The sequence below is a fragment of the Nansenia antarctica genome, assembly GCF_963989245.1.
Source record: "Nansenia antarctica genome assembly, chromosome: 1".
In the NCBI taxonomy this organism is placed as follows: domain Eukaryota; kingdom Metazoa; phylum Chordata; class Actinopteri; order Argentiniformes; family Microstomatidae; genus Nansenia; species Nansenia antarctica.
Window position 1 is genome coordinate 22,223,206 of NC_137674.1, and position 21,733 is coordinate 22,244,938.

The following is a 21,733-nucleotide window of genomic DNA, read 5'->3' on the forward strand; positions in this document are numbered from 1 at the left end:
AGACTTTGAGCCATGGTGTCTCGCTCACGCTAACTCAGGAGATAAGTTACCGCGGCTAATCCAGAGCATGATGCATCCAGACACGTCTGTAGTTTAGTTTCAGAGCGCTAGCTGCTGCTAGCTGCTTCTGCAGAGAGAAGGGCCATGTTTACGTCCTACCTCCTCCTCCTCTCATAATGACATCAAAGTGTCACAATAGTGTTATCTGACTGTTGCATTACTAAGTGTCTGGCAAGGCAGGGAGCCAATTACCATACACACACTCTCTCTCTCTATCTCTCCCTCCCTCTCTCTCTCTCTCTCTCTCTCTCTCTCTCTCTCTCTCTCCACAGCTCCTTAGAGAGACTCAGAGTCAAGTGTGCAGACAAGAGCCCGCGGTAAACACGCTCCATTGAAAAAAAAGAAAAGAAAAAAGGAGTGAGAGAGCAAGAGAGAGAGAGAGAGAGAGAGAGAGAGAGAGTCAGGATGTTTACACAGGCAGAGTCTCCAAGGTGCAGAATCACACATCTACACCAATCGGAGCCCCATACCTCCAGCAGGAGCCAATCAGAGCGCGGCTACCCTCCTGGCTCAGCCAATCAGCGGCCGCCTCCGCGGCGGCCAACCAGATAGGTCTGCACGCCTGCCTGTAACCATGCGAGCAGCGAACAGCCCTGGTTACACTGTAGGCTCCACCGCTACACCGCTCCACCGCCCAACACACAGCCACGCACAGGCAGGCAGGAGGAAGGATGCAGCATGGCGCATGGGGCAGGGGGGGCAGGGAGAGCACGTGGGGAAAGTTATGGATGCAGTGCCGCAGCAGAGAGACAGGAACCTGCTCTGGTGCTCTGCTCTCTACTGCTCTGGTCTGGTCTGGTGCTCTGCTCTCTACTAGTCTAGTCTGCTCTACTCTACTCTGCTCTCTACTAGTCTAGTCTGCTCTACTCTGCTCTCTACTAGTCTAGTCTGCTCTACTCTGCTCTCTACTAGTCTACTCTGCTCTACTCTGCTCTCTACTAGTCTAGTCTGCTCTACTCTGCTCTCTACTAGTCTAGTCTGCTCTACTCTGCTCTCTACTAGTCTCGTCTGCTCTACTCTGCTCTCTACTAGTCTAGTCTGCTCTACTCTGCTCTGCTCTCTACTAGTCTAGTCTGCTCTACTCTGCTCTCTACTAGTCTAGTCTGCTCTACTCTGCTCTCTACTAGTCTTGTCTGCTCTACTCTGCTCTCTACTAGTCTGCTCTACTCTGCTCTCTACTAGTCTAGTCTGCTCTACTCTGCTCTCTACTAGTCTAGTCTGCTCTACTCTGCTCTCTACTGCTCTGGTACTGGTCTGGTCTGCTGCTCTGCTATCTACTAGTCTGGTCTGCTACTGCTCTGCTCTGGTCTGGTCTGGTCTGGTCTGGGTCTGGGTCTGGGTCTGGGTCTGGGTCTGGGTCTGGGTCTGGGTCTGGTCTGGTCTGGTCTGGTCTGGGTCTGGGTCTGGGTCTGGGTCTGGGTCTGGGTCTGGGTCTGGGTCTGGGTCTGGGTCTGGTCTGGTCTGGTCTGGTCTGGTCTGGGTCTGGGTCTGGGTCTGGTCTGGGTCTGGGTCTGGTCTGGTCTGGTCTGGTCTGGGTCTGGGTCTGGGTCTGGGTCTGGGTCTGGGTCTGGTCTGGGTCTAGGTCTGGGTCTGGGTCTGGGTCTGGGTCTGGGTCTGGGTCTGGGTCTGGGTCTGCTCTACTCTGGTACTGGGCTGGGTCTGCTCTACTCTACTCTGGTACCAACAGTGTAAACTAGGCTTCCTGATACATGTCAGGTTAATAACCTTGTCAACAACCTTGACACTGTTGTACCTAGTCAGGGTACAGGGTCTCACATGACATGCTAGGGAGGGGGGGGGATAGGTTTAGAGTCGTGGGGCTACAAAATGTTATGTGGCACAATGACAAGCCTGTCAATACCCCCCCCCCCCAACACTGAGCTCTGACCCCCCCCCCCTCCCAACACTGACCTCTGACCAGAGCATTGATCTGGTCCACTGCTGCAGACCAGGACAGGACCACAGACATCACACTACTTCTACCTCCCTCCTCCTCCTCATCTCCCCCCTCCCTCCTCTCCCTCTCCTCATCTCTCTCCTCTCTCTCCTCTCTCTCCTCTCTCTCCTCTCTCTCCTCTCTCCTCTCTCCTCTCTCCTCTCTCTTCTCTCTCCTCTCTCTTCTCTCTCCTCTCTCTCCTCTCTCTCCTCTCTCTTCGCCCTCCTCATCTCTCTCCTCTCTCTTCCCCTCATCTCTCTCCTCTCTCCCTCCTCTCCCTTCTCCTCCTCTCTCTCCCACCTCTCTCCCTTCTCCTCCTCTCTCCCTCTGTCTCTTCTCCTCCTCATCTCTCTCATATGGGGCAAAATCCAAACCGAGTGGCGCCAGTGTCCTGCCCTCCTATTGGCCGGCTCGGGTCTCCATCTGGGTGGCTGATTTGTTGTTGCTAAGCAGTGAGCAGCCGTCTACAGTACAACAGGCCGACGTGGTCCTAATGACTGTCTGCTTCCCTCTGTGTTCATCCCTCCCTCCTTCCCTCCCTCCCTCCCAGTACCCCACCTTTCCCCCCCAACCCCACCCAATGCTGCAGTGCTGCAGGGTGTGTCCACAGCAGTGAGTTCATATACATGTAGATGGTTGGTAGAGTTGTATAATACCATCAGAGAGCAACACGTTAACCTCCACAACAGACCAGCTAACTAGGGGTGAGACGGGTCAGTTAGTCCACGGGTCAGTTGGTCCACGGGTCAGTTGGTCCACGGGTCAGTTGGTCCACGGTTCGGTAGGAACCTTGGTTTTTGGGTTACTGTTTCTGTTCGGTTTTGGTGAGTGTTTTGTGCGTAAGGAGAAAAAGAAAGCTACTATTTATATATAATAAACTGTTACTTTAATTTATTTAGCTTCTACTAATGGAACTTTAACATTCAGACACATTCCAGAATATGACTGGTAGGCCTATATTATAATATAAAGTATAATATATACATACATTTATATATATATAAACAAAAAACACTTTCAAATGTAAAAGTGCCTCTTAGGCTTGACTACTGGTATCGGTTTGTTTGTTTGTTTATTTGGATCCACCATTAGAAACAGCAGATATGCAGTAGCTATTCTTCCTGGGGTCCTCATACCATACTTTCAAACAATTATTCATCTTAAACACAATACAGACAATACACTTCCATAACATTCATACATACAGCGGAGTGGAGAAAGAGGAGAGAAAGAATTAAAAGTAAAAGTGCACTTTAGGCTTGACAGGTAGACCATATGGGCATATACAACACATATAGGCTACTCATATACATACAACATATATATACAGTATCTCTCTCTCTATATATATATATATATATCAGTGTTTCCTCTACATGCATTTATTGGTGGCGGGCCGCCACGATGGAATTTCCTCCGCCACGAATTGATTCAGCCCACAACAACAAAAAAAAAAAACTCAAAAAAAAAAAGAAAAAAAAAATGAGCATTTTAGCTGATTAAAATATATCTGATCCTAGATCAGCGCTATAATGGATGTTGACTAAAAGTGCACCTAAATCCACGCCCATCTCTCTCTAACCGCTGATCCAAAATCAGATTAATGACATTCAGTTGACGACGTGACACAAGGGCTCCTGATTGGTCTAAATGTGAACTGTGGTATTATTGTTATTGTGTACAGGCCACCGTAGTGACATCCGGGGGGTATTCCATCAACATCGCTAAAGGGAAAATCCAGGTTTAGTCTGATAAATCTCGCGAGAGTTCTTACAAATATCCAGGCATATTCTGATAGGTCTCGCGAGAGTTATCAAAAATAAGCCAGGATTTTCCTTTAGCGACGTTGATGGAATACCCCCCAGGTCAGGTGGGCAGGTTACGACGAGACAACAAGAGACCGGTATTGTAGAGCTTACAGAGCGAGTTAAAATAAAGACACTTACATTGAAATACAGAAGGACTCACGTGTATGTTTAATAGAATAACACGACATGGTGAAGAAAAGATGGATGCTAATGCTAACGCGGGAGCAGCTGCAGTCCAGAGAACGGCGCCAGTTTCAAGTGCTACGTTAGCAGACATTAGCAAGTCAAAAAACGATTCTTATGTGCCGTCACTTTAGCAACGACACAGTATTGTCAAGGGGAAAAGAAGGGGAGACGATTTTTTTATTGACAACGGAATTACATGCTGGAAAAACATGCAGCTAAAATTCAGGGAACATTTGGACAATAAGAGACACACGGGAGAAGTACGGGAAAACAGGGCTCATGTGGGTCTCATCAAAGGTAAGAGTTTGTTTTCTTTAACTCAGCTGATACTCAGCTGTTTACCGAATGCTCCATCTGACTGTGATTTTACTTCTGTAATGTGGTGGGTTGACATAATTCACGCACGGAACTATAGGTTGAGACTATTGTTCCGTCCGTAGTACCCAAGTTGTTTAGACTGTTCTATTTACTGCTTGAGTGTGTTGTTGACAATCGTTCATGTCCTTCATTAAACGTTTAGCTTTGTCATTTGATACGCCGCCTACGACTACCATCTCTCTGCACTACAGTAAACAGTTAATCAGTAACGTTAGCCGCTTTTGTGCTCATGTAGGCCTACTTCGTATTATATTATAGCTGATGATCTTTGTGTGTGTATGTGACTGTCAGTCACAAGTTTATATTCTGTATATTCATTTTTATTTTTTTTTGGCCATCCTCTAGTTTTGGCTGTGATTAGAAAAAAATAATAATAATAAATCGTTGTTTTGAGCGCGCGTGCGCGTTTCATGCGCGTGCACGCGAAAAAAATCGGGGTCACGGCCACCCGCCACCATTGTAAAAATTCCTGGAGGAAACACTGTTATATATATATGTATATATATATGAGTACATATAATCATGAAGAAAAAACAAAATGACTCCACAACACAATCCGGGGCTTCCTCAAACTGTTGCCTCTCTATCAATAACACCTGATACCTCTCTATCATTACTGTTACCTCTCTATCAATAACACCTGATACCTCTCTATCATTACTGTTACCTCTCTATCAATAACACCTGTTACCTCTCTATCAATAACACCTGATACCTCTCTATCAATAACACCTGTTACCTCTCTATCAATAACACCTGTTACCTCTCTATCATTACTGTTACCTCTCTATCAATAACACCTGTTACCTCTCTATCAATAACACCTGATACCTCTCTATCAATAACACCTGTTACCTCTCTATCAATAACACCTGATACCTCTCTATCATTACTGTTACCTCTCCATCAATAACACCTGATACCTCTCTATCAATAACACCTGTTACCTCTCTATCAATAACACCTGATACCTCTCTATCAATAACACCTGATACCTCTCTATCAATAACACCTGGTACCTCTCTATCATTACAGTTACCTCTCTATCAATAACACCTGTTACCTCTCTATCAATAACACCTGATACCTCTCTATCATTACTGTTACCTCTCTATCAATAACACCTGATACCTCTCTATCAATAACACCTGTTACCTCTCTATCAATAACACCTGATACCTCTCTATCAATAACACCTGTTACCTCTCTATCAATAACACCTGATACCTCTCTATCAATAACACCTGATACCTCTCTATCATTACTGTTACCTCTCTATCAATAACACCTGTTACCTTTCTATCATTACTGTTACCTCTCTATCAATAACACCTGTTACCTCTCTATCATTACTGTTACCTCTCTATAAATAACACCTGATACCTCTCTATCAATAACACCTGATACCTCTCTATCAATAACACCTGATACCTCTCTATCAATAACACCTGTTATCTCTCTATCATCACTGTTACCTCTCTATGAATAACACCTGTTACCTCTCTATCATTACTGTTACCTCTCTATCAATAACACCTGTTACCTCTCTATCATTACTGTTACCTCTCTATCAATAACACCTGATACCTCTCTATCATTACAGTTACCTCTCTATCATTAACACCTGATACCTCTCTATCAATAACACCTGATACCTCTCTATCAATAACACCTGATACCTCTCTATCAATAACACCTGATACCTCTCTATCATTACAGTTACCTCTCTATCAATAACACCTGATACCTCTCTATCAATAACACCTGATACCTCTCTATCAATAACACCTGATACCTCTCGATCATTAACACCTGATACCTCTCTATCATTACAGTTACCTCTCTATCAATAACACCTGATACCTCTCTATCAATAACACCTGATACCTCTCTATCAATAACACCTGATACCTCTCTATCATTACTGTTACCTCTCAACCTGGGTAGGACTTTCGGGCACTGCCTTAAACTGGTTTAGATCCTACCTACAGGACAGAAGCTACTATGTCTCCATTGGCAACTTTGTGTCTGACAAATTTAAAATGACATGTGGGGTTCCCCAAGGGTCAATCCTTGGCCCCCTCCTATTCAATCTCTACATGCTTCCATTGGGACACATCCTAAAAAGACCACAACTACGCTCCTCTCTGTCATTACTGCTTCAAGAGCTGCCAGAGCTGAGAGTCTGGTGAAGAGGAGGAGGGAGCTCATCCATACTACATCCATACTACATCCATACCACCTCCATACTACCCACCCGAATGTTTTCATTAGGTGGTCAAAGTCATGATCATGACGCAAAAGATTGTTAGTGTGCAGGCGCTAAAATTAAAGTTACATTTCTTTTTAAAAACATGAAACTAACAACTTAAAAAAACTAAACACAAAAAAACATATAATGTAAGTGTTCCCGATTAATGTATTCATACACAAGCCTTTCTTTACTCTGCTAGCAGGTTTATGGGGACAGGAGGTCTATTTATAAAACTGACAACCTTTCCCTGGTTACAGAAAAAACAAGGACATGAACTTTCCCTCCTACCAACCCAAACACTCTCCTCCTCCCTCCTTCCTCCCTCCTCCTCCTCACCCAAACCCTCTTCTCCTCCCTCCTCCTCCTCTCCTCCTCCCTCCTACCCACCCAAACCCTCTTCTCCTCTCTCCTCTCCTCCTCCCTCCTACCCACCCAAACACTCTCCTCTCTCCTCCCTCCCCCCACCTCCTCACCCAAACACTCTCCTCTCTCCTCCATCCTCCCTCCCCCCTCCTCCTCACCCAAACACTCTCCTCTCTCCTCCATCCCCCTCCTCCTCACCCAAACACTCTCCTCCCTCCTCCTCCCCCCCACCCACCCAAACACTCCCCACCCACCCACTCCCACTCCCACGCTCCCTCTCCCTTCAGAACCACGCGGCCAACTCAGATTCTGAGCACTCCCCCCTTCCTCCCACGTAACTCCCCCCTTCCTCCCACGTAATTGGCCAACAAGTCTCCCGGCTCGGCCCGGCTGATTGGCTGTTGCTAAGCAGTAGGCTGTGGGGGGGGGGGGGGGGGGGGGGGCTGTGGGAGCCAGCCGGCTAGTGGCCCAGAGAGGTGCTGCTGTCAGCCCTCAGGGCGGGGGGGGGGGGGGCAGACGAGGCAGCAGCCGTCACCTCTCAGCTCCCTCAGGCTGTCAGCTCCCAGAGGAAGACTATCTGGCAGAGACATCAGACCCCCAGGCCCCAGAGGAACACTATCTGGCAGAGACCAGCAGGACCATCACACCTTCACACACTGTTCAGATGTCAACAACACGCCTGCACAATACTGCTACTGCGCAATACTGCTACTGCACAATACTGCTACTGCACAATACTGCTCCTGCACAATACTGCTACTGCACAATACTGCTCCCAGATAAACAACAATACCACAGGTAAACAACAATGCTACTCAGGTAAACAACAGTATTACTCCCAGGTAAATGGACTGACTTATATAGACTGACTTATATAGCACCTTATTACAAAGCGCTTTACAACGGCCTCTCATTCACCCGTTCACACACACATTCACACACCAATGGCGGCAAGCTACCATGCAAGGCGCCGGCCCGCTCACTGGGAGCAATTTGGGGTTCAGTGTCTTGCCCAAGGACACCTCGACACGTGGCCAGCCGGGGTTCGAACCGCCGATCTGTCGACCTTGTGATCATTAGACGCCGGCTCTACCTCCTGAGACACAGCCACCCCGGTAAACGGCAGCATGCAGCCAGACCACTTCTGTCTGTCGAGGAAACAGCAAGTTGCTCAGACACGGGCGACTGTAGCGAACATCTAAGATATTTTTAGACGTGACAGACAGGCAGAGACACTGGAGGAGCTTAGAGACACTGAGACATTTAAGGCGATTTAATCAGAATAACATAAATCCTCAGATAAGACAGTCATCTGAGTTATTGTCTGGGCGGTCCGCAGGGACGTTTCTGAGTGTTGTTTTCTCATGTTTGACTTGACTTGAATCCAACAGCAGTGAGTCACATTTAGAAGGTCATGAGTGTGTCGGTTCATAACTTCATTACATTAAATGCTGATAAAACGCAGCACAGTACCAAGCCAGTGCTTCCATGAACTCAGTAGCCTAGACAGCTGGTTGTCCTGGTGACTAGTAGCCTAGACAGCTGTTTGTCCAGGTGACTAGTAGCCTAGACAGCTGTTTGTCCTGGTGAATAGTGCAACACATTAATCTAACCCAAACTCATGAACCTAACCCTAACTCGTTAATCTAACACTTTAAGGGGTTTAAGGAAAATATATAACTTCCAGGAGTGATGGCAAGTCTTATTTTCACCTCTGCTGTGTCAGTGAGTCCCAAATCTGTTAAACTAAGCACACAGATGTGTGTGTGTGTGTGTGTGTGTGTGTGTGTGTTTGTGTGTGGGAGGGGGGGGGGGGTCCCCTCTTGTGCTAGTTTTGGTGCATGAAGCCCCCCCCCCCCCTGCCTCCAGTCAAAGACATTCATCACACAAGTGACAGGCTGATGTATCGACGACTATAAAGTATGAAACAGGCCTGAGACCTGATCACATGTTCATCATTAATGCTACAAATGTGCCTCTGCAAACTAAACTAACGTGTTGGTGAAATGACAGAGTGTCTAAAGTAGGGCTGGGTATCGCCACTGATTTCCCAAAACGATTCGATTCCGATTCACCAGCTCAGTGAGCTCACGATTCGATTCGATTCACGATTCGATTCGATTCGATTCGATTCCGATTCGATCTAGTTAAAATATACCTTTTTTGCTTGAATATGAAAGAGATTCTCAGAATTAATGCTATAAATGGTTCAAGGAACCCTATAACATGTAGCATTGTTAAACATATCAATGAATTGACTCCAAAGCAGTTACATGAATGTACTTTTTATTTACATATGACTTTGCTTTTGTCCAGCTCATCTCTATCGTCACATTTTTAAAATCCAAAATGCACCCAGACATCTGACTTTAAGCCTGGTGGTGACTTGAGTGTCCCTGCCATCGCCATGTTTTTAGATTTTAGTGTTGAGACCTCACGTTGCATGAGATATGATCAATTCTTGTAGCACGAGATCTCGTTGCGGGTTGAAGTTGCAAGCAAAAAAAAAAAAAAAAATCGATCTCGGGATTTAGGAATCGATAATCGCTCATTTTAATGAAGATCGATTCTGAATCGGGAAATCGATTTTTTGAACCCAGCCCTAGTCTAAAGTGTCTAAGTGGATTTGTCTCTGCTTAACTCTGCAAGTCAACAACAGTTTCTGTTCTAGACTAGAGACTGTTTCAGCTGAGAGAGAGAGAGAGTGTGTGTGTCTGTATGGGTGTGTATGGGTGTGTATGGGTGTGTATGGGTGTGTAGGGGTGTGTAGGGGTGTGTAGGGGTGTGTAGGTGTGTGTATGGGTGTGTATGGGTGTGTATGGGTGTGTGTGGGTCTGTGTGGGTGTGTATGGGAGTGTATGGGTCTGTGTGGGTGTGTATGGGACCGGGTGTGTGTGGGTCTGTATGGGTGTGTATGGGTGTGTATGGGTGTGTATGAGTGTGTATGAGTGTGTATGAGTGTGTAGGGTGTGTGTGGGTGTGTATGGGTGTGTATGGGTGTGTATGTGTGTGTGTGGGTGTGGGTGTGTGTGGGTGTGTATGGGTGTGTATGGGTGTGTATGTGTGTGTGTGGGTGTGGGTGTGTGTGGGTGTGTATGGGTGTGTATGGGTGTGTATGGGTGTGTATGGGTGTGACCAGATACAGTAAGTGACCCTATCTTAGCCAACAGCTGAGCGGGTTGCGGTTTGTCTCAAAGCAGCAAATAGGCAAATATTCTACATAACTGTGCAATGATGTAGACTTCCTTTCTGTAACAATATAACAACAATATATATATATTATATTATACCGTTGTGTGGGCAGGTTAGACGTGATTCCCCTGGTCACAGTGTGGTTCTGCTGTATTGTTCTTGTTGACATCCTGGTTCATGTTCACCTCCAGCAGTCTGACTCCTAGATCTGCTGCATACGACCTCTGCTGTCTGTCTGTCTGTCCTCCTCCTCATCACTACTGAAGACGTCTGTTCAGCTGTCTACTTCCTGTCTGCCCTCTGCACTGTTGTTTTACCAAGCAACTGATACATGCTGTATGCAGGGTATGTTGTGTATGCAGGGTATGTTGTGTATGCAGGGTATGCTATGTATGCTGCTGGGTATACTGTGTTGTATAATGTTGCGTATGCTGCCTTTTGGGCCAGGGCTCACTTGTAAAATGTATGAAAATCTCTATGTAACATATCTGGTTAAATAAAGGACACATTAAATAATACATTCACTACAACTTCTGAACTTGTTGCCCTCGTCTTTGAGGTGCAGAGTCAGTCTGCTGTACAACACTGACCTCTCTCTCTCTCTCCCTGCTCTCTCTCTCCCTGCTCTCTCTCTCTCCCTGCTCTCTCTCTTTCTGCTCTCTCTCTCCCTGCTCTCTCTCTCTCCCTGCTCTCTCTCTCTCTCCCTGCTCTCTCTCTCTCTCTCCCTGCTCTCTCTCTCTCCCTGCTCTCTCTCTCTTTCTGCTCGCTCTCTCTCCCTGCTCTCTCTCTCTCTCTCCCTGCTCTCTCTCTCTCCCTGCTCTCTCTCCCTACTCTCTCTCTCTCCCTGCTCTCTCTCTCTCTGCTCTCTCTCTCTGCTCTCTCTCCCTGCTCTCTCTCTACCTGCTCTCTCTCTGCTCTGCTCTCTCTCTCTCTCTCTGCTCTCTCTCCCTGCTCTCTCTCTCTACCCTGCTCTCTCTCACTCTCCTGCTCTCTCTCACTCTCCTGCTCTCTCTCACTCTCCTGCTCTCTCTCTCTCCCTGCTCTCTCTCTCCCTGCTCTCTCTCGCCCTCCTCTCTCACCCTGCTCTCTCTCTCTCTCCCTGCTCTCTCTCTCCCTGCTCTCTCTCGCCCTCCTCTCTCTCTCCCTGCTCTCTCTCGCCCTCCTCTCTCTCGCCCTCCTCTCTCTCACCCTGCTCTCTCTCTCTCCCTGCTCTCTCTCGCCCTCCTCTCTCTCGCCCTCCTCTCTCTCATCCTGCTCTCTCTCTCTCGCCCTGCTCTCTCTCGCCCTCCTCTCTCTCGCCCTGCTGTCTCCCCCCCTGCTCTCTCTCTCCCTGCTCTCAGCCACACCAACACACGGAAACAGGAACTAATGATTCAGACTCACAGAACGTGCTGACACGGCAGCTTCACCTCCTTAAGAAATTAGAATAATCTACTAGGTTGTATCGTCTACAAAATAACATAACTGTCATCCAACCAAATAACATAACTGTCATCCAACCAAGCACGCTGCGCTGCGTCTCTCAGCTGGGAAGAGTTCGCTGATGTTATCTCACAGCTGAACGGCGACCTGCCAACCCTCACACACCTAAACATCATCCCACCAACCCTCACACACCTAAACATCATCCCACCAACCCTCACACACCTAAACATCACCCCCACCAACCCTCACACACCTAAACATCACCCCACCTGACCAACCCTCACACACCTAAACATCACCCCACCTGACCAACCCTCACACATCACAACATCACCCCACCAACCCTCACACACCTAAACATCACCCCACCAACTTCTGTTGTAACTTTTGTTACTCTGTCATTGATTTTTGTTTTGTTTTGACAAGCGAGATAAAGCGCAGATATCATCAGCGGGTTGTTTCTCGGGTTTGTACGCTGTCAAGCGTAAGTAAAGTTGAGTCGGAGTGTCCGGGTTAGGGTTAGGGCTAGGGCTAGGGCTAGGGCTAGGGTTAGGGCTAGGGTTAGGGTTAGGGTTAGGGTTAGGGTTAGGGCTAGGGCTAGGGCTAGGGCTAGGGCTAGGGCTAGGGTTAGGGCTAGGGTTAGGGTTAGGGCTAGACCGCATGTGCTGCAGGGTGCAACAGGACAGGAGCGCGTGCAGCCTGCCTGCTGACTGACTGACAGCTCTCGCGCTGCCTCGGCTGGTGCAACGGACATGAGGGTTGCGTGTGGGAGCGCGCTGGTCACACTGCCAAAACCTCGCAGACATGTGTGAACCAAGTCAGAATCACCACCAAGCAAAGCCCACGGGACCCCGTACACGGACATGGACTGACAACTACCAGTCACAACAACACACCCGGGGAAGAGATGTTCATTGTTCATGTGTTGTTTACGCACAAAGTTAGAAAGCAGGAGCGGAGAGAGAGAGACAGAGAGAGAGAGAGAGAGAGAGAGAGAGAGAGAGAGAGAGAGAGAGAGAGAGAGAGAGAGAGAGAGAGAGAGAGAGACACAGAGAGAGAGAGAGAGAGAGAGAGAGAGAAAGAGAGAGAAAGAGAGAGAGACAGAGAGAGAGAGAGAAAATAGAGAGAAAAGAGAGAAAGAGAGAGAGAGACAGAGAGAGACAGAGAGAAAGAGAGATGCTTGTTTCTTTGTGTTTAGTGAAGTTGAACATCTAGCTGTCAGTTGTGTTGTGTCGTGTTGTTGTGTTGATAAAGCCATGCTTACCTTGTCGGTTTGATGTTTCCGTCACTTTCTGTCCCGTACAGCTCCTCGCCGTCCACCGGAGCCCCGGTCTCGTCTTCCACTGTCACGTCGCCCACCACCGGGCCACCGACACTCTCCAAGCCCCGCTCCATGACCCCCCCGTGCTCTCCTGCTGTCTCGGAGCCCAGGTCCAGAACCTTGCCCAGGTCCATGCCTCCTGCACCATGGTCCTCTGCCGCGGAGGTGTGAGCGGTCCCCGGCGAGGCTCTCGGCAGCAGCAGCAGGAGCAGCAGCAGCAGGGGAACCAGGGACAAGCTCACGTTTCCAAAGTGAAGCCCCTTTTCCATTTGAAAGATTGGCACATTAGTAAATGTTAGGGATTTTTACATGCCCGATACTAGTGCAAATCTTTTTAAAAATAATTTTAAAAAAGTACAAAATGTACAGCTATGGACAGGATCATCTAAACGAACTCGGCTGCTTCTCCGATGCCCTTCCAGTTTCCTTTATTTTTAGGTAAACATAAACAGCCAGCAGGACACCATACTATTCCCTTTATGACTCCAGACTTGTCTTAGTAACGCTGCGCCCTCCTCGTCTCCACACAGGGATTGGCCGGGTGAGCTGCGACTGTAACGACATTATCATGCGGAGAGATCTGATTGGACGACACGCCGTCAGTCACAACAACTCGTGTACTAAGCAGTACCCGATTGGACGGCTCGTCTGTCACTCAAATGACTTTTTCTAAGACGTGTCCGCCTCCCAAACACTGCCGCCCATTGGACAACCGGTTGTCTGTCAGATCTCTGTACGTGGTGCGCGTGCGCCGTCGGGGCCGCCGCGGGGGAAAGCGAACGGTGACGTCAGAAGCTCCCTGGTGGCGTGTCCTCGAGGCGACGTCTGGTTGGTTAAGAACGTCGTCGTTCGTCCAATCGGAAGTACTATTCAAAACCAAACGGAAGCCGTTGGTTACTTTACACTACCGCGAAACACACGGAGGCCCCTGATTGGATGTTGTGACCTGTCAATCATCTCGTTGCTACGGTGGTGTTAGGAAGCGGATCTGCGGCGACAGAAACAGACGGGATAGAAACGTCAACGTGGCCGCGCGACTAGACGGTTCCTGTTCCGGAACTTTCCAAGGTGATAAACCGAATCAGCCGAGGAGGCCGGGCCTCGCACCGTCACGGGATTACTAAATGTGTTCTTTAAAAACAACTGAGTTCATCTTATATCCTACCCCGTTGCTGTATTTTTTAATTTATTTTTTAATGCTGTATCGTAGGTACAAGCTCTTTGAATTGCCCCCGTTGTATGAAAAGTGCTATACAAATAAACCTGCCTTGCCTAGTATGATATTCATGTGAACCTAAAATATACTTGTGACAGATCCACTTCATCATAAGTGAAACCATAACTTCATTCAAATTGTTTACACGTTTTTCCACTTCTGTTCTGTAAGTTACAGTGTAACTATTCAACCTTTGGATCTGGAAGTATTCTGGCCACACGGCGCCCCCTGGTGGAGGTACATACATACTGCAGGACTCACACAGGAACAGTGAAACCACACATCAGAGATACCTTTATGGAATATCTATCATCTAAACAACAATGGAGGCATAATTGCAGCTTCATTCATGTTGGTATTAACAGCCTCTGAGCTGACAATACCTGCACGCACTTTTAAGATGATTAGAAACAACTTCTTTGGTTCATTGAGGTGAACAAGGAGAATATTGTCATTGCATCACAGTCAGGTCAATAAAGGTCAATAAAACAGACAGGAGACATGTTGATGTTGGTTTGGTCCTGTATTAAACACTGCTATAATACACAGTACCTTACAGCTCTCAGAAAATAATCATCATCACAGTATTGTTGGTATAGAAAGAACGTGTAAGAAAGGCTGCTGGTGCAAAACTAGAACAGAATCCACATAAGTGACCCAAACAGGTTCCGCTGCAGTTGAACATCATAGCTGGTGTTGTACAAGACTACCCCCCACACCCTCAACGTGTTTAAAGTGACACCAGTTGGACCTCCTTTAAACACATTGTTGAAGTTAACCCCGCGTGGAGAAACATTACTACATATGCGCCTTCTGACCCTGGGGAGATCTCACCACAAGACTTCTGACCCTAGGGAGATCTCACCACAAGACTTCTGACCTGGGGAGATCTCACCACAAGACTTCTGACCTGGGGAGGTCTCACCACAAGACTTCTGACCTGGGGAGACCTGGGTAAGATCTCACCACAAGGCCTCTGGAGGAGGTTTGAGTAGTGAAAGGAAACGTCACTCAAGGGACTAAAAAAGGCACAAAGAAAACAATCAACAGTCAACATGTAAATACACACAGAACAGAAGGTAGAAGGTACTATCAGTGTCAGTGTTGTGAAAGACTAGATAAGCTCTGTCTCTGGACTCTGGACTTCAGCCCTGCAGAGAGCTAGCGGTGTGACACCAACAGGGACGTCTGCTGTTCTGAAGAGGAAACCACAACCACAGATCTCACAACCACTGCAGTATTCTTCACCATGTAGCAACACTAGTCAACGCCTGTCTTTAGGGGACAAGGACATTGTTTAAGACGTGTCAGAGCTGTTCATGGTGAGAGTACAGAGAGACAGAACTGATATTATTCACAAGAGTGTGAGTCTGCAGCCACATCAACATAACACACTGTGTGACTGCAGACAAAGTGAAAACCACCAAATAGGTACACTGTTGGTACACTGTTGGTACATTGTTGTTGCACTGTTGATACATTGTTGGTACACAGACATTGTTGCAATGCAAAGAGAAATATTCTTACACAGCAAGACAGCATGTTTGGAACAGTATCTAGAAAACATCAGAACAGACAGACAGACAGACAGAGCCAGCTCCTCTTACATGTTTGGGCTGACTGCAGGGTAGGAAGGTGGGGGGGAAATGTCTGTTTGAGTAGAGAATCTCATATGGCACTTGTGGCTCAGAAGGTGAGTCCAAACGGAGGGTGTGGGGGTGGGGGTGTCTGGGGGGGGACTCCTCAGTTGACAGGCGGGTCTCTGATCAGCACAGTGCCGTCCTCCATCCCAAAGTAGACCCGTTCTGCCATGCCCACGAACAGACCCGTCTCCACCACACCTACAGACATGACAGGTTAGAACCCTGAACATCACATGACTGATCACATGGTTAGAACCCTTTACATCACATGGTTAGAGCCTTCCTACGTCACATGACTGATCATGTCTTAGATTCGCATGTCTTTACATGTGATGAGAACAATAGAGAGGGGAGGAGGGTCTCTCTGACAGTAGAGGGGGGGTCTGTCTGACAGTAGAGGGGGGGTCTCTCTGTCAGGTCTACTCAGTAGAGAGGGGAGGGGGAGGGGAGGGGAGGGGAGGGGGGGGGAGGGGAGGGGAGCAGGGTCTCTCTGTCAGGTCTACTCACCGGGGATCATCTTGATGGCCTGGTTCACCTCCTGCCAGTTCTGGCTGCTCTCAAACTTCCAGTCCAGAATGAAGTTGCTGTTGTCCGTCACCACAGGACCCTGGGAGGACAGACAGACAGACAGAGGAGAGACAGGCAGACAGGGAGACAGACAGGGAGACGGTCATCTTCAAGGATCAGATACTTATTAAGACTGGGGAGAGGCTGGGGAGGGACTGTGGGAGGGACTGGGACTGGGGAGGGACTGGGGAGGGGCTGGGGAGGGACTGTGTCTTCGTGTCTGTGTGTCTTCGTGTCTGTGTCTTCGTGTCTGTGTGTCTTCGTGTCTGTGTGTCTTCATGTCTGTGTGTCTTCGTGTCTGTGTGTCTTCGTGTCTGTGTGTCTTCGTGTCTGTGTGTCTTCATGTCTTCATGTCTGTGTGTCTTCGTGTCTGTGTGTCTTCGTGTCTGTGTGTCTTCGTGTCTTCATGTCTGTGTGTCTTCGTGTCTGTGTGTCTTCGTGTCTTCATGTCTGTGTGTCTTCGTGTCTGTGTGTCTTCGTGTCTTCATGTCTGTGTGTCTTCGTGTCTGTGTGTCTTCGTGTCTGTGTGTCTTCGTGTCTGTGTGTCTGTGTGTCTTCGTGTCTTCGTGTCTGTGTGTCTTCGTGTCTGTGTGTCTTCGTGTCTGTGTGTCTGTATGTCTTCGTGGCTGTGTGTCTGTGTGTCTGTGTGTCTTCGTGTCTGTGTGTAGCTAAACGAAGGCCGAGTCTGAAGCGTTTTCCCAGCAGAGCTTCCAGACGCTGCAGGACGGGGCTGAACCAGACTACATAAACATCTCTGCTCATATCTGCTCATCTGGACATAACTACTTGTACCCTGAACAATATGTCAACACAACACAGTCAAGGACACAGGGAGGAACAAAGAATCTTCCACTGTCGGCTCGGCTGTGGAGGAGAGAGGGAAGGACGCTGGTGTGAGCCCTGATACAGCCAGGGAGGGAGCGTGGGATGAAGGGAGGGAGGGATGGATGGATGGATGGATGGATGGAAGGAGGGATGGAGGGAGGGATAATAATAATAATAATAATAATAATAATACATTATATAGCGCTTTTCTAGACACTCAAAGACGCTTTACAAACTGAAAAGATCGAGTAGTAAAATAAAAAGAAACAAAAAAATTAAATAAAAGAAAGTATAGGGGTCTAATTAATTTTTAGATAACTAAATCAAAATCTAAGTGTCTTTGTAGGACAATCTGCTCTGTATACTGCAAGTATATCTAGATTTCGTGCGGAGAAGCGGCGAACAAGCAACGGATGGAGGGAGGGATGGAGGGAGGTAAGGATGGAGGAAGGGATGGAGGGATGGATGGAGGGAAGGATGGAAGGATGGAGGGATGGAGGGAGGGAGGAAGTGAGGGAGGGATGGAGGAAGGGAGAGATGGAGGAAGGGAGGGATGGATGGAGGGAGGGGGGATGGATGGAGGGAGGGATGGAGGAAGGGATGGAGGGAAGGAGGTTGTTCCACTCACAGCCTTGCTGACAGCCATCCTCAGGACCGCCTCCCCACCGTACAGCCGGGCGATGGTTCTGGCCACGGGGACGTAGGCCATGGGGATCACCTCGATGGGGACGCCCCGCCTCCACTGCTGCCCCAGGGTCTTAGAGTCCTTCCTGTTAGAGAGGAGGAGGTCTGATTTAACTGTTAGCTTGAGGCAGAACCATCAGACACACGCACAGACACAGACACACACACGGACACACAGACAGACACACAGAGACAGACACACAGAGACACACACACACACACAGACACACACACAGACACACACACACACACACACACACACACACACACACACACACACACACACACACACACACCTGTAGTCAGCGATGACTATAAAGTGTTTGGCACATCCAGCCACTATCTTCTCCTGCGTCAGACAGCCCCTGTCAGAGGGGGGGGGGGGGGGAGCACAACACAGTGAGCATCAGGAGCGGGGGGGGGCTAGCATTAACATTAGCCCTGTTATCTCTGAAGCTAGGAGGCTAACACGCTAGCTAACACGCTAGCTAACACGCTAGCTTACACGCTAGCTAAGACGCTAGCTAAGACGCTCACCCTCCTCCTTTGATCAGTGTGAGCGCTGCGTCCACCTCGTCTGCCCCGTCGATTGCTACGTCCAGCTGGGGGGGGCAGGGAACAGATACAAGTTATCACAGCAGCAGGACAGAGAACAGGTGGTGTCTGGTATAAAGGAGGTGTCTGGTATAACAGCTACACAGAGGAGGTGTCTGGTATAACAGCTACACAGAGGAGGTGTCTGGTATAACAGCTACACAGAGGAGGTGTCTGGTATAACAGCTACACAGAGGAGGTGTCTGGTATAACAGCTACACAGAGGAGGTGTCTGGTACAACAGCTACACAACCAGCTGAACTCTGATAACACGCAGCAGCAGAGAAGTAACAAATATGAACTTAGGGTTAGTTCAAAAATAGTTCAAAAGCTGGTCGAGCTATCCAGAAATACTACTACTAATAATAATAAGAAGAAGAATGTTTAAAAGCCTGTTGTCTGTCCCGTACCTCTGGGTGTCTGTCCAGGTCAGAGAGGGTGAGGCCGTGCTGCAGGATCAGCTGACGGGCCTGGGGACGACGACGACGACAAGGAGGAGATCACATGACTGACAGTTTCAACAACGGCAGGGTGGTGTCAGGGTGTCTGGGTGGTGTCAGGGTGGTGTCTGGGTGGTGTCAGGGTGTCTGGGTGGTGTCAGGGTGTCTGGGTGGTGTCAGGGTGGTGTGAGAGTGGTATCAGGGTGGTGTCAGGGTGTCTGGGTGGTGTCAGGGTGTCTGGGTGGTGTCAGGGTGTTGTCAGGGTGTTGTCAGGGTGGTGTCAGGGTGTCAAGGTGGTGTCAGGGTGTCAGGGTGTCAAGGTGTCAAGGTGTCAGGGTGTCAGGGTGTCATCAGGGTGGTGTCAGGGTGTCATCAGGGTGGTGTCAGGGTGTCATCAGGGTGGTGTCAGGGTGTCATCAGGGTGGTGTCAGGGTGGTGTCAGGGTGGTGTCAGGGTTGTGTCAGGGTTGTGTCAGGGTGGTGTCAGGGTTGTGTCAGGGTGGTGTCAGGGTTGTGTCAGGGTGGTGTCAGGGTGGTGTCAGGGTGTCATCAGGGTGGTGTCAGGGTGTCAGGGTAGTGTCAGGGTGTCATCAGGGTGGTGTCAGGGTGTCATCAGGGTGGTGTCAGGGTGTCATCAGGGTGGTGTCAGGGTGTCATCAGGGTGGTGTCAGGGTGTCATCAGGGTGGTGTGAGAGTGGTATCAGGGTGGTGTCAGGGTGGTGTCAGAGTGGTGTCAGGGTGGTGTCAGGGTGTCGTCAGGGTGGTGTCAGGGTGTCGTCAGGGTGGTGTCAGGGTGGTGTGAGAGTGGTATCAGGGTGGTGTCTGGGTGGTATCAGGGTGGTGTCAGGGTGTCAGGGTGGTGTCTGGTGAAACAGCGAGTTCTCAGAAGTGACACTAACCTGGAAGGAGGTGGGGACACACACGATGTTCAGCTTCTCCTGACGAACTCTCTCAGCTGGAAGAAACACATCCATGATTACTCTGCTACTCTGCTACTCTATTGTTCAGTCACGTGTCAGCAACGTTGAAACGTAGTTCCGTGTTTCAAAAGTAAAGTCTGAACATTTTGATTGGTTGCCGACATGCGGACCAAATGATCAGACTGTCACAGACTGTCTACACTCACCTAGCCTGTCCACAGACCAGACCAGACCCAGGACCAGACCAGACCATATACACTCACCTAGCCTGTCCACAGACCAGACCAGACCAGACCCAGATCATTCACCTCCACTGGCTCCCGGTCAAGTCCCGCATCACCTACAAAATCCTCCTCCTCACCTGCAAATCCCTCCACGCCTGCGCCCCCCAGTACCTAACTGACCTCCTCCCCTAACATACCCCTTCCCGGGAACCTGCGATCCGCAGACATGGGCCTGCTATCCACCCCCCGCACCAACCTACGGACCTTTGGGGACAGAGCCTTCAGCGTGGCCACACCGACTCTCTGGAACTCTCTCCCCACAGTGATCCGCAACGCCCCTACCCTGGACTCCTTCAAACAAGCCCTCAAAACCCATCTGTTCTCCAAGGCCTTTGGCCCCTAGTCATTGTTTCTGTTTTGCTTTGTTTGTTTTCTGTTTTGTCTGTCTGATCATTCCCTTTAGAGTTGTAAAGCGTCCTTGGGTTTTATGAAAGGCGCTATACAAATCCAAGTTATTATTATTATTATTAGACCCAGACCATATTCACTCACCTAGCCGGTCCACAGCGTAGACAATGGTAGATCCACTGCCCACTCCAACAACCTGGTTGTTCTGAGGACAAAAGATGGTGAAACTCACATAACCCCACGACATTCAGTATGACCACAACACTGAGACAGGGTCAGTAAGCAAAACTGACCACACAGACCAGTGTTGAGTTAGTTAGTTCACCTTCATTGGCTACTATAGTGCAATAAGAGAATAATCTAGACCATCTAGAACAGTTACACTTCTAAAGTCAGCTGTCCAGATGTTGAGATCACCAGGTTTAACTTAACATGATCATACGGGCTGCATCATGTGGTCGTGGGCAGGGTTAGCCAGCTCAGCTAGCTCACACAAGTAACTCAGGTGACCAAACATTGGATCATCTAAGATGATCTTTATGACACAGATGCCCTGGTTGTTGATCATATAAGATATGATCACCTAGTATGATATGATGACCACCGAGCCAACTCAGGGCAGAGCTAGCCGCTAGTTAGCTAGCAGCGGCATGGTGTTTACTCTCACATCCCTCCAGCAGGACAGATCACATGAGATCATAGGAGATCATAAAGTCGGACATTGAGCTATGAAGACGGGTCCTGGTTAGGTACTAGTTAGGTGTCGTACCTGGACGTGGTTGTCCACGGCAGCGCATCCTGCGAGCTTCTTCGCCTCTTCTGCCATGATGTTGTTACTACTACTGCTGCTACTACTAAACACACCCACGTGTCTGTCTCCCTGCAGATCTAACCCCTGGGGGAGGTGATGGTGATGGTGATGGGGGGGTTGGTGATGTTGCCTCCCCTTCGACGCTGCCAGGGTGTAGCCCAGCCCCAGCCACCTCCTCAGTCTCATCACCCTGCTGCCCATCCACACAGACGCGCTCCTCCTTCACCAGGAAACACCGTTGTGTTGTGTTGCTAAATCTCCGTGCGTGTTAGGGTTATAGATCCGTGCGTGTTGGGGTTAGATCCGTGCGTGTTCGGGTTAGATCCTGGTGTTGTTGTGTAATGTGAGCGTGTGCGTGGTGTTTTATCATGAGCAGTAAACAGCGGGTAGAGACTTGGTACAGAGACTCTCACTGCAGGAATATCTGAACACATGGTTTGGAGATCTGTGGAGCGGCCGTGCACACACACGCACATATA

General features: G+C 48.8%; 2 protein-coding genes across 2 annotated transcripts in view; both read right to left on the reverse strand.

Moving 5' to 3' along the window:
* The window catches only part of eif2ak3 (eukaryotic translation initiation factor 2-alpha kinase 3), a 42,641-nt gene extending 29,390 nt beyond the window's left edge, over nt 1–13,251 (reverse strand). Inside the window, exon 1 of the mRNA XM_080538924.1 lies at nt 12,867–13,251. Within this exon, the coding sequence (XP_080395050.1) occupies nt 12,867–13,192 (326 nt within the window). The 5' untranslated portion in view covers nt 13,193–13,251. The remainder of the gene's footprint in view (nt 1–12,866) is intronic.
* Nucleotides 13,252–14,654: 1,403 nt separating this feature from the next.
* Nucleotides 14,655–21,469, reverse strand: rpia (ribose 5-phosphate isomerase A (ribose 5-phosphate epimerase)). Its single transcript, XM_080543601.1, has 9 exons — nt 21,213–21,469; nt 20,588–20,648; nt 19,791–19,846; nt 18,863–18,922; nt 18,396–18,460; nt 18,155–18,223; nt 17,803–17,944; nt 16,290–16,389; nt 14,655–15,980 (listed from the first exon to the last, which is right to left on the reverse strand). Exons 1-9 carry the CDS (start codon nt 21,453–21,455, stop codon nt 15,883–15,885), a joined length of 894 nt encoding a protein of 297 aa, XP_080399727.1. The 5' UTR covers nt 21,456–21,469; the 3' UTR covers nt 14,655–15,882.
* Nucleotides 21,470–21,733: the final 264 nt, after the last annotated feature.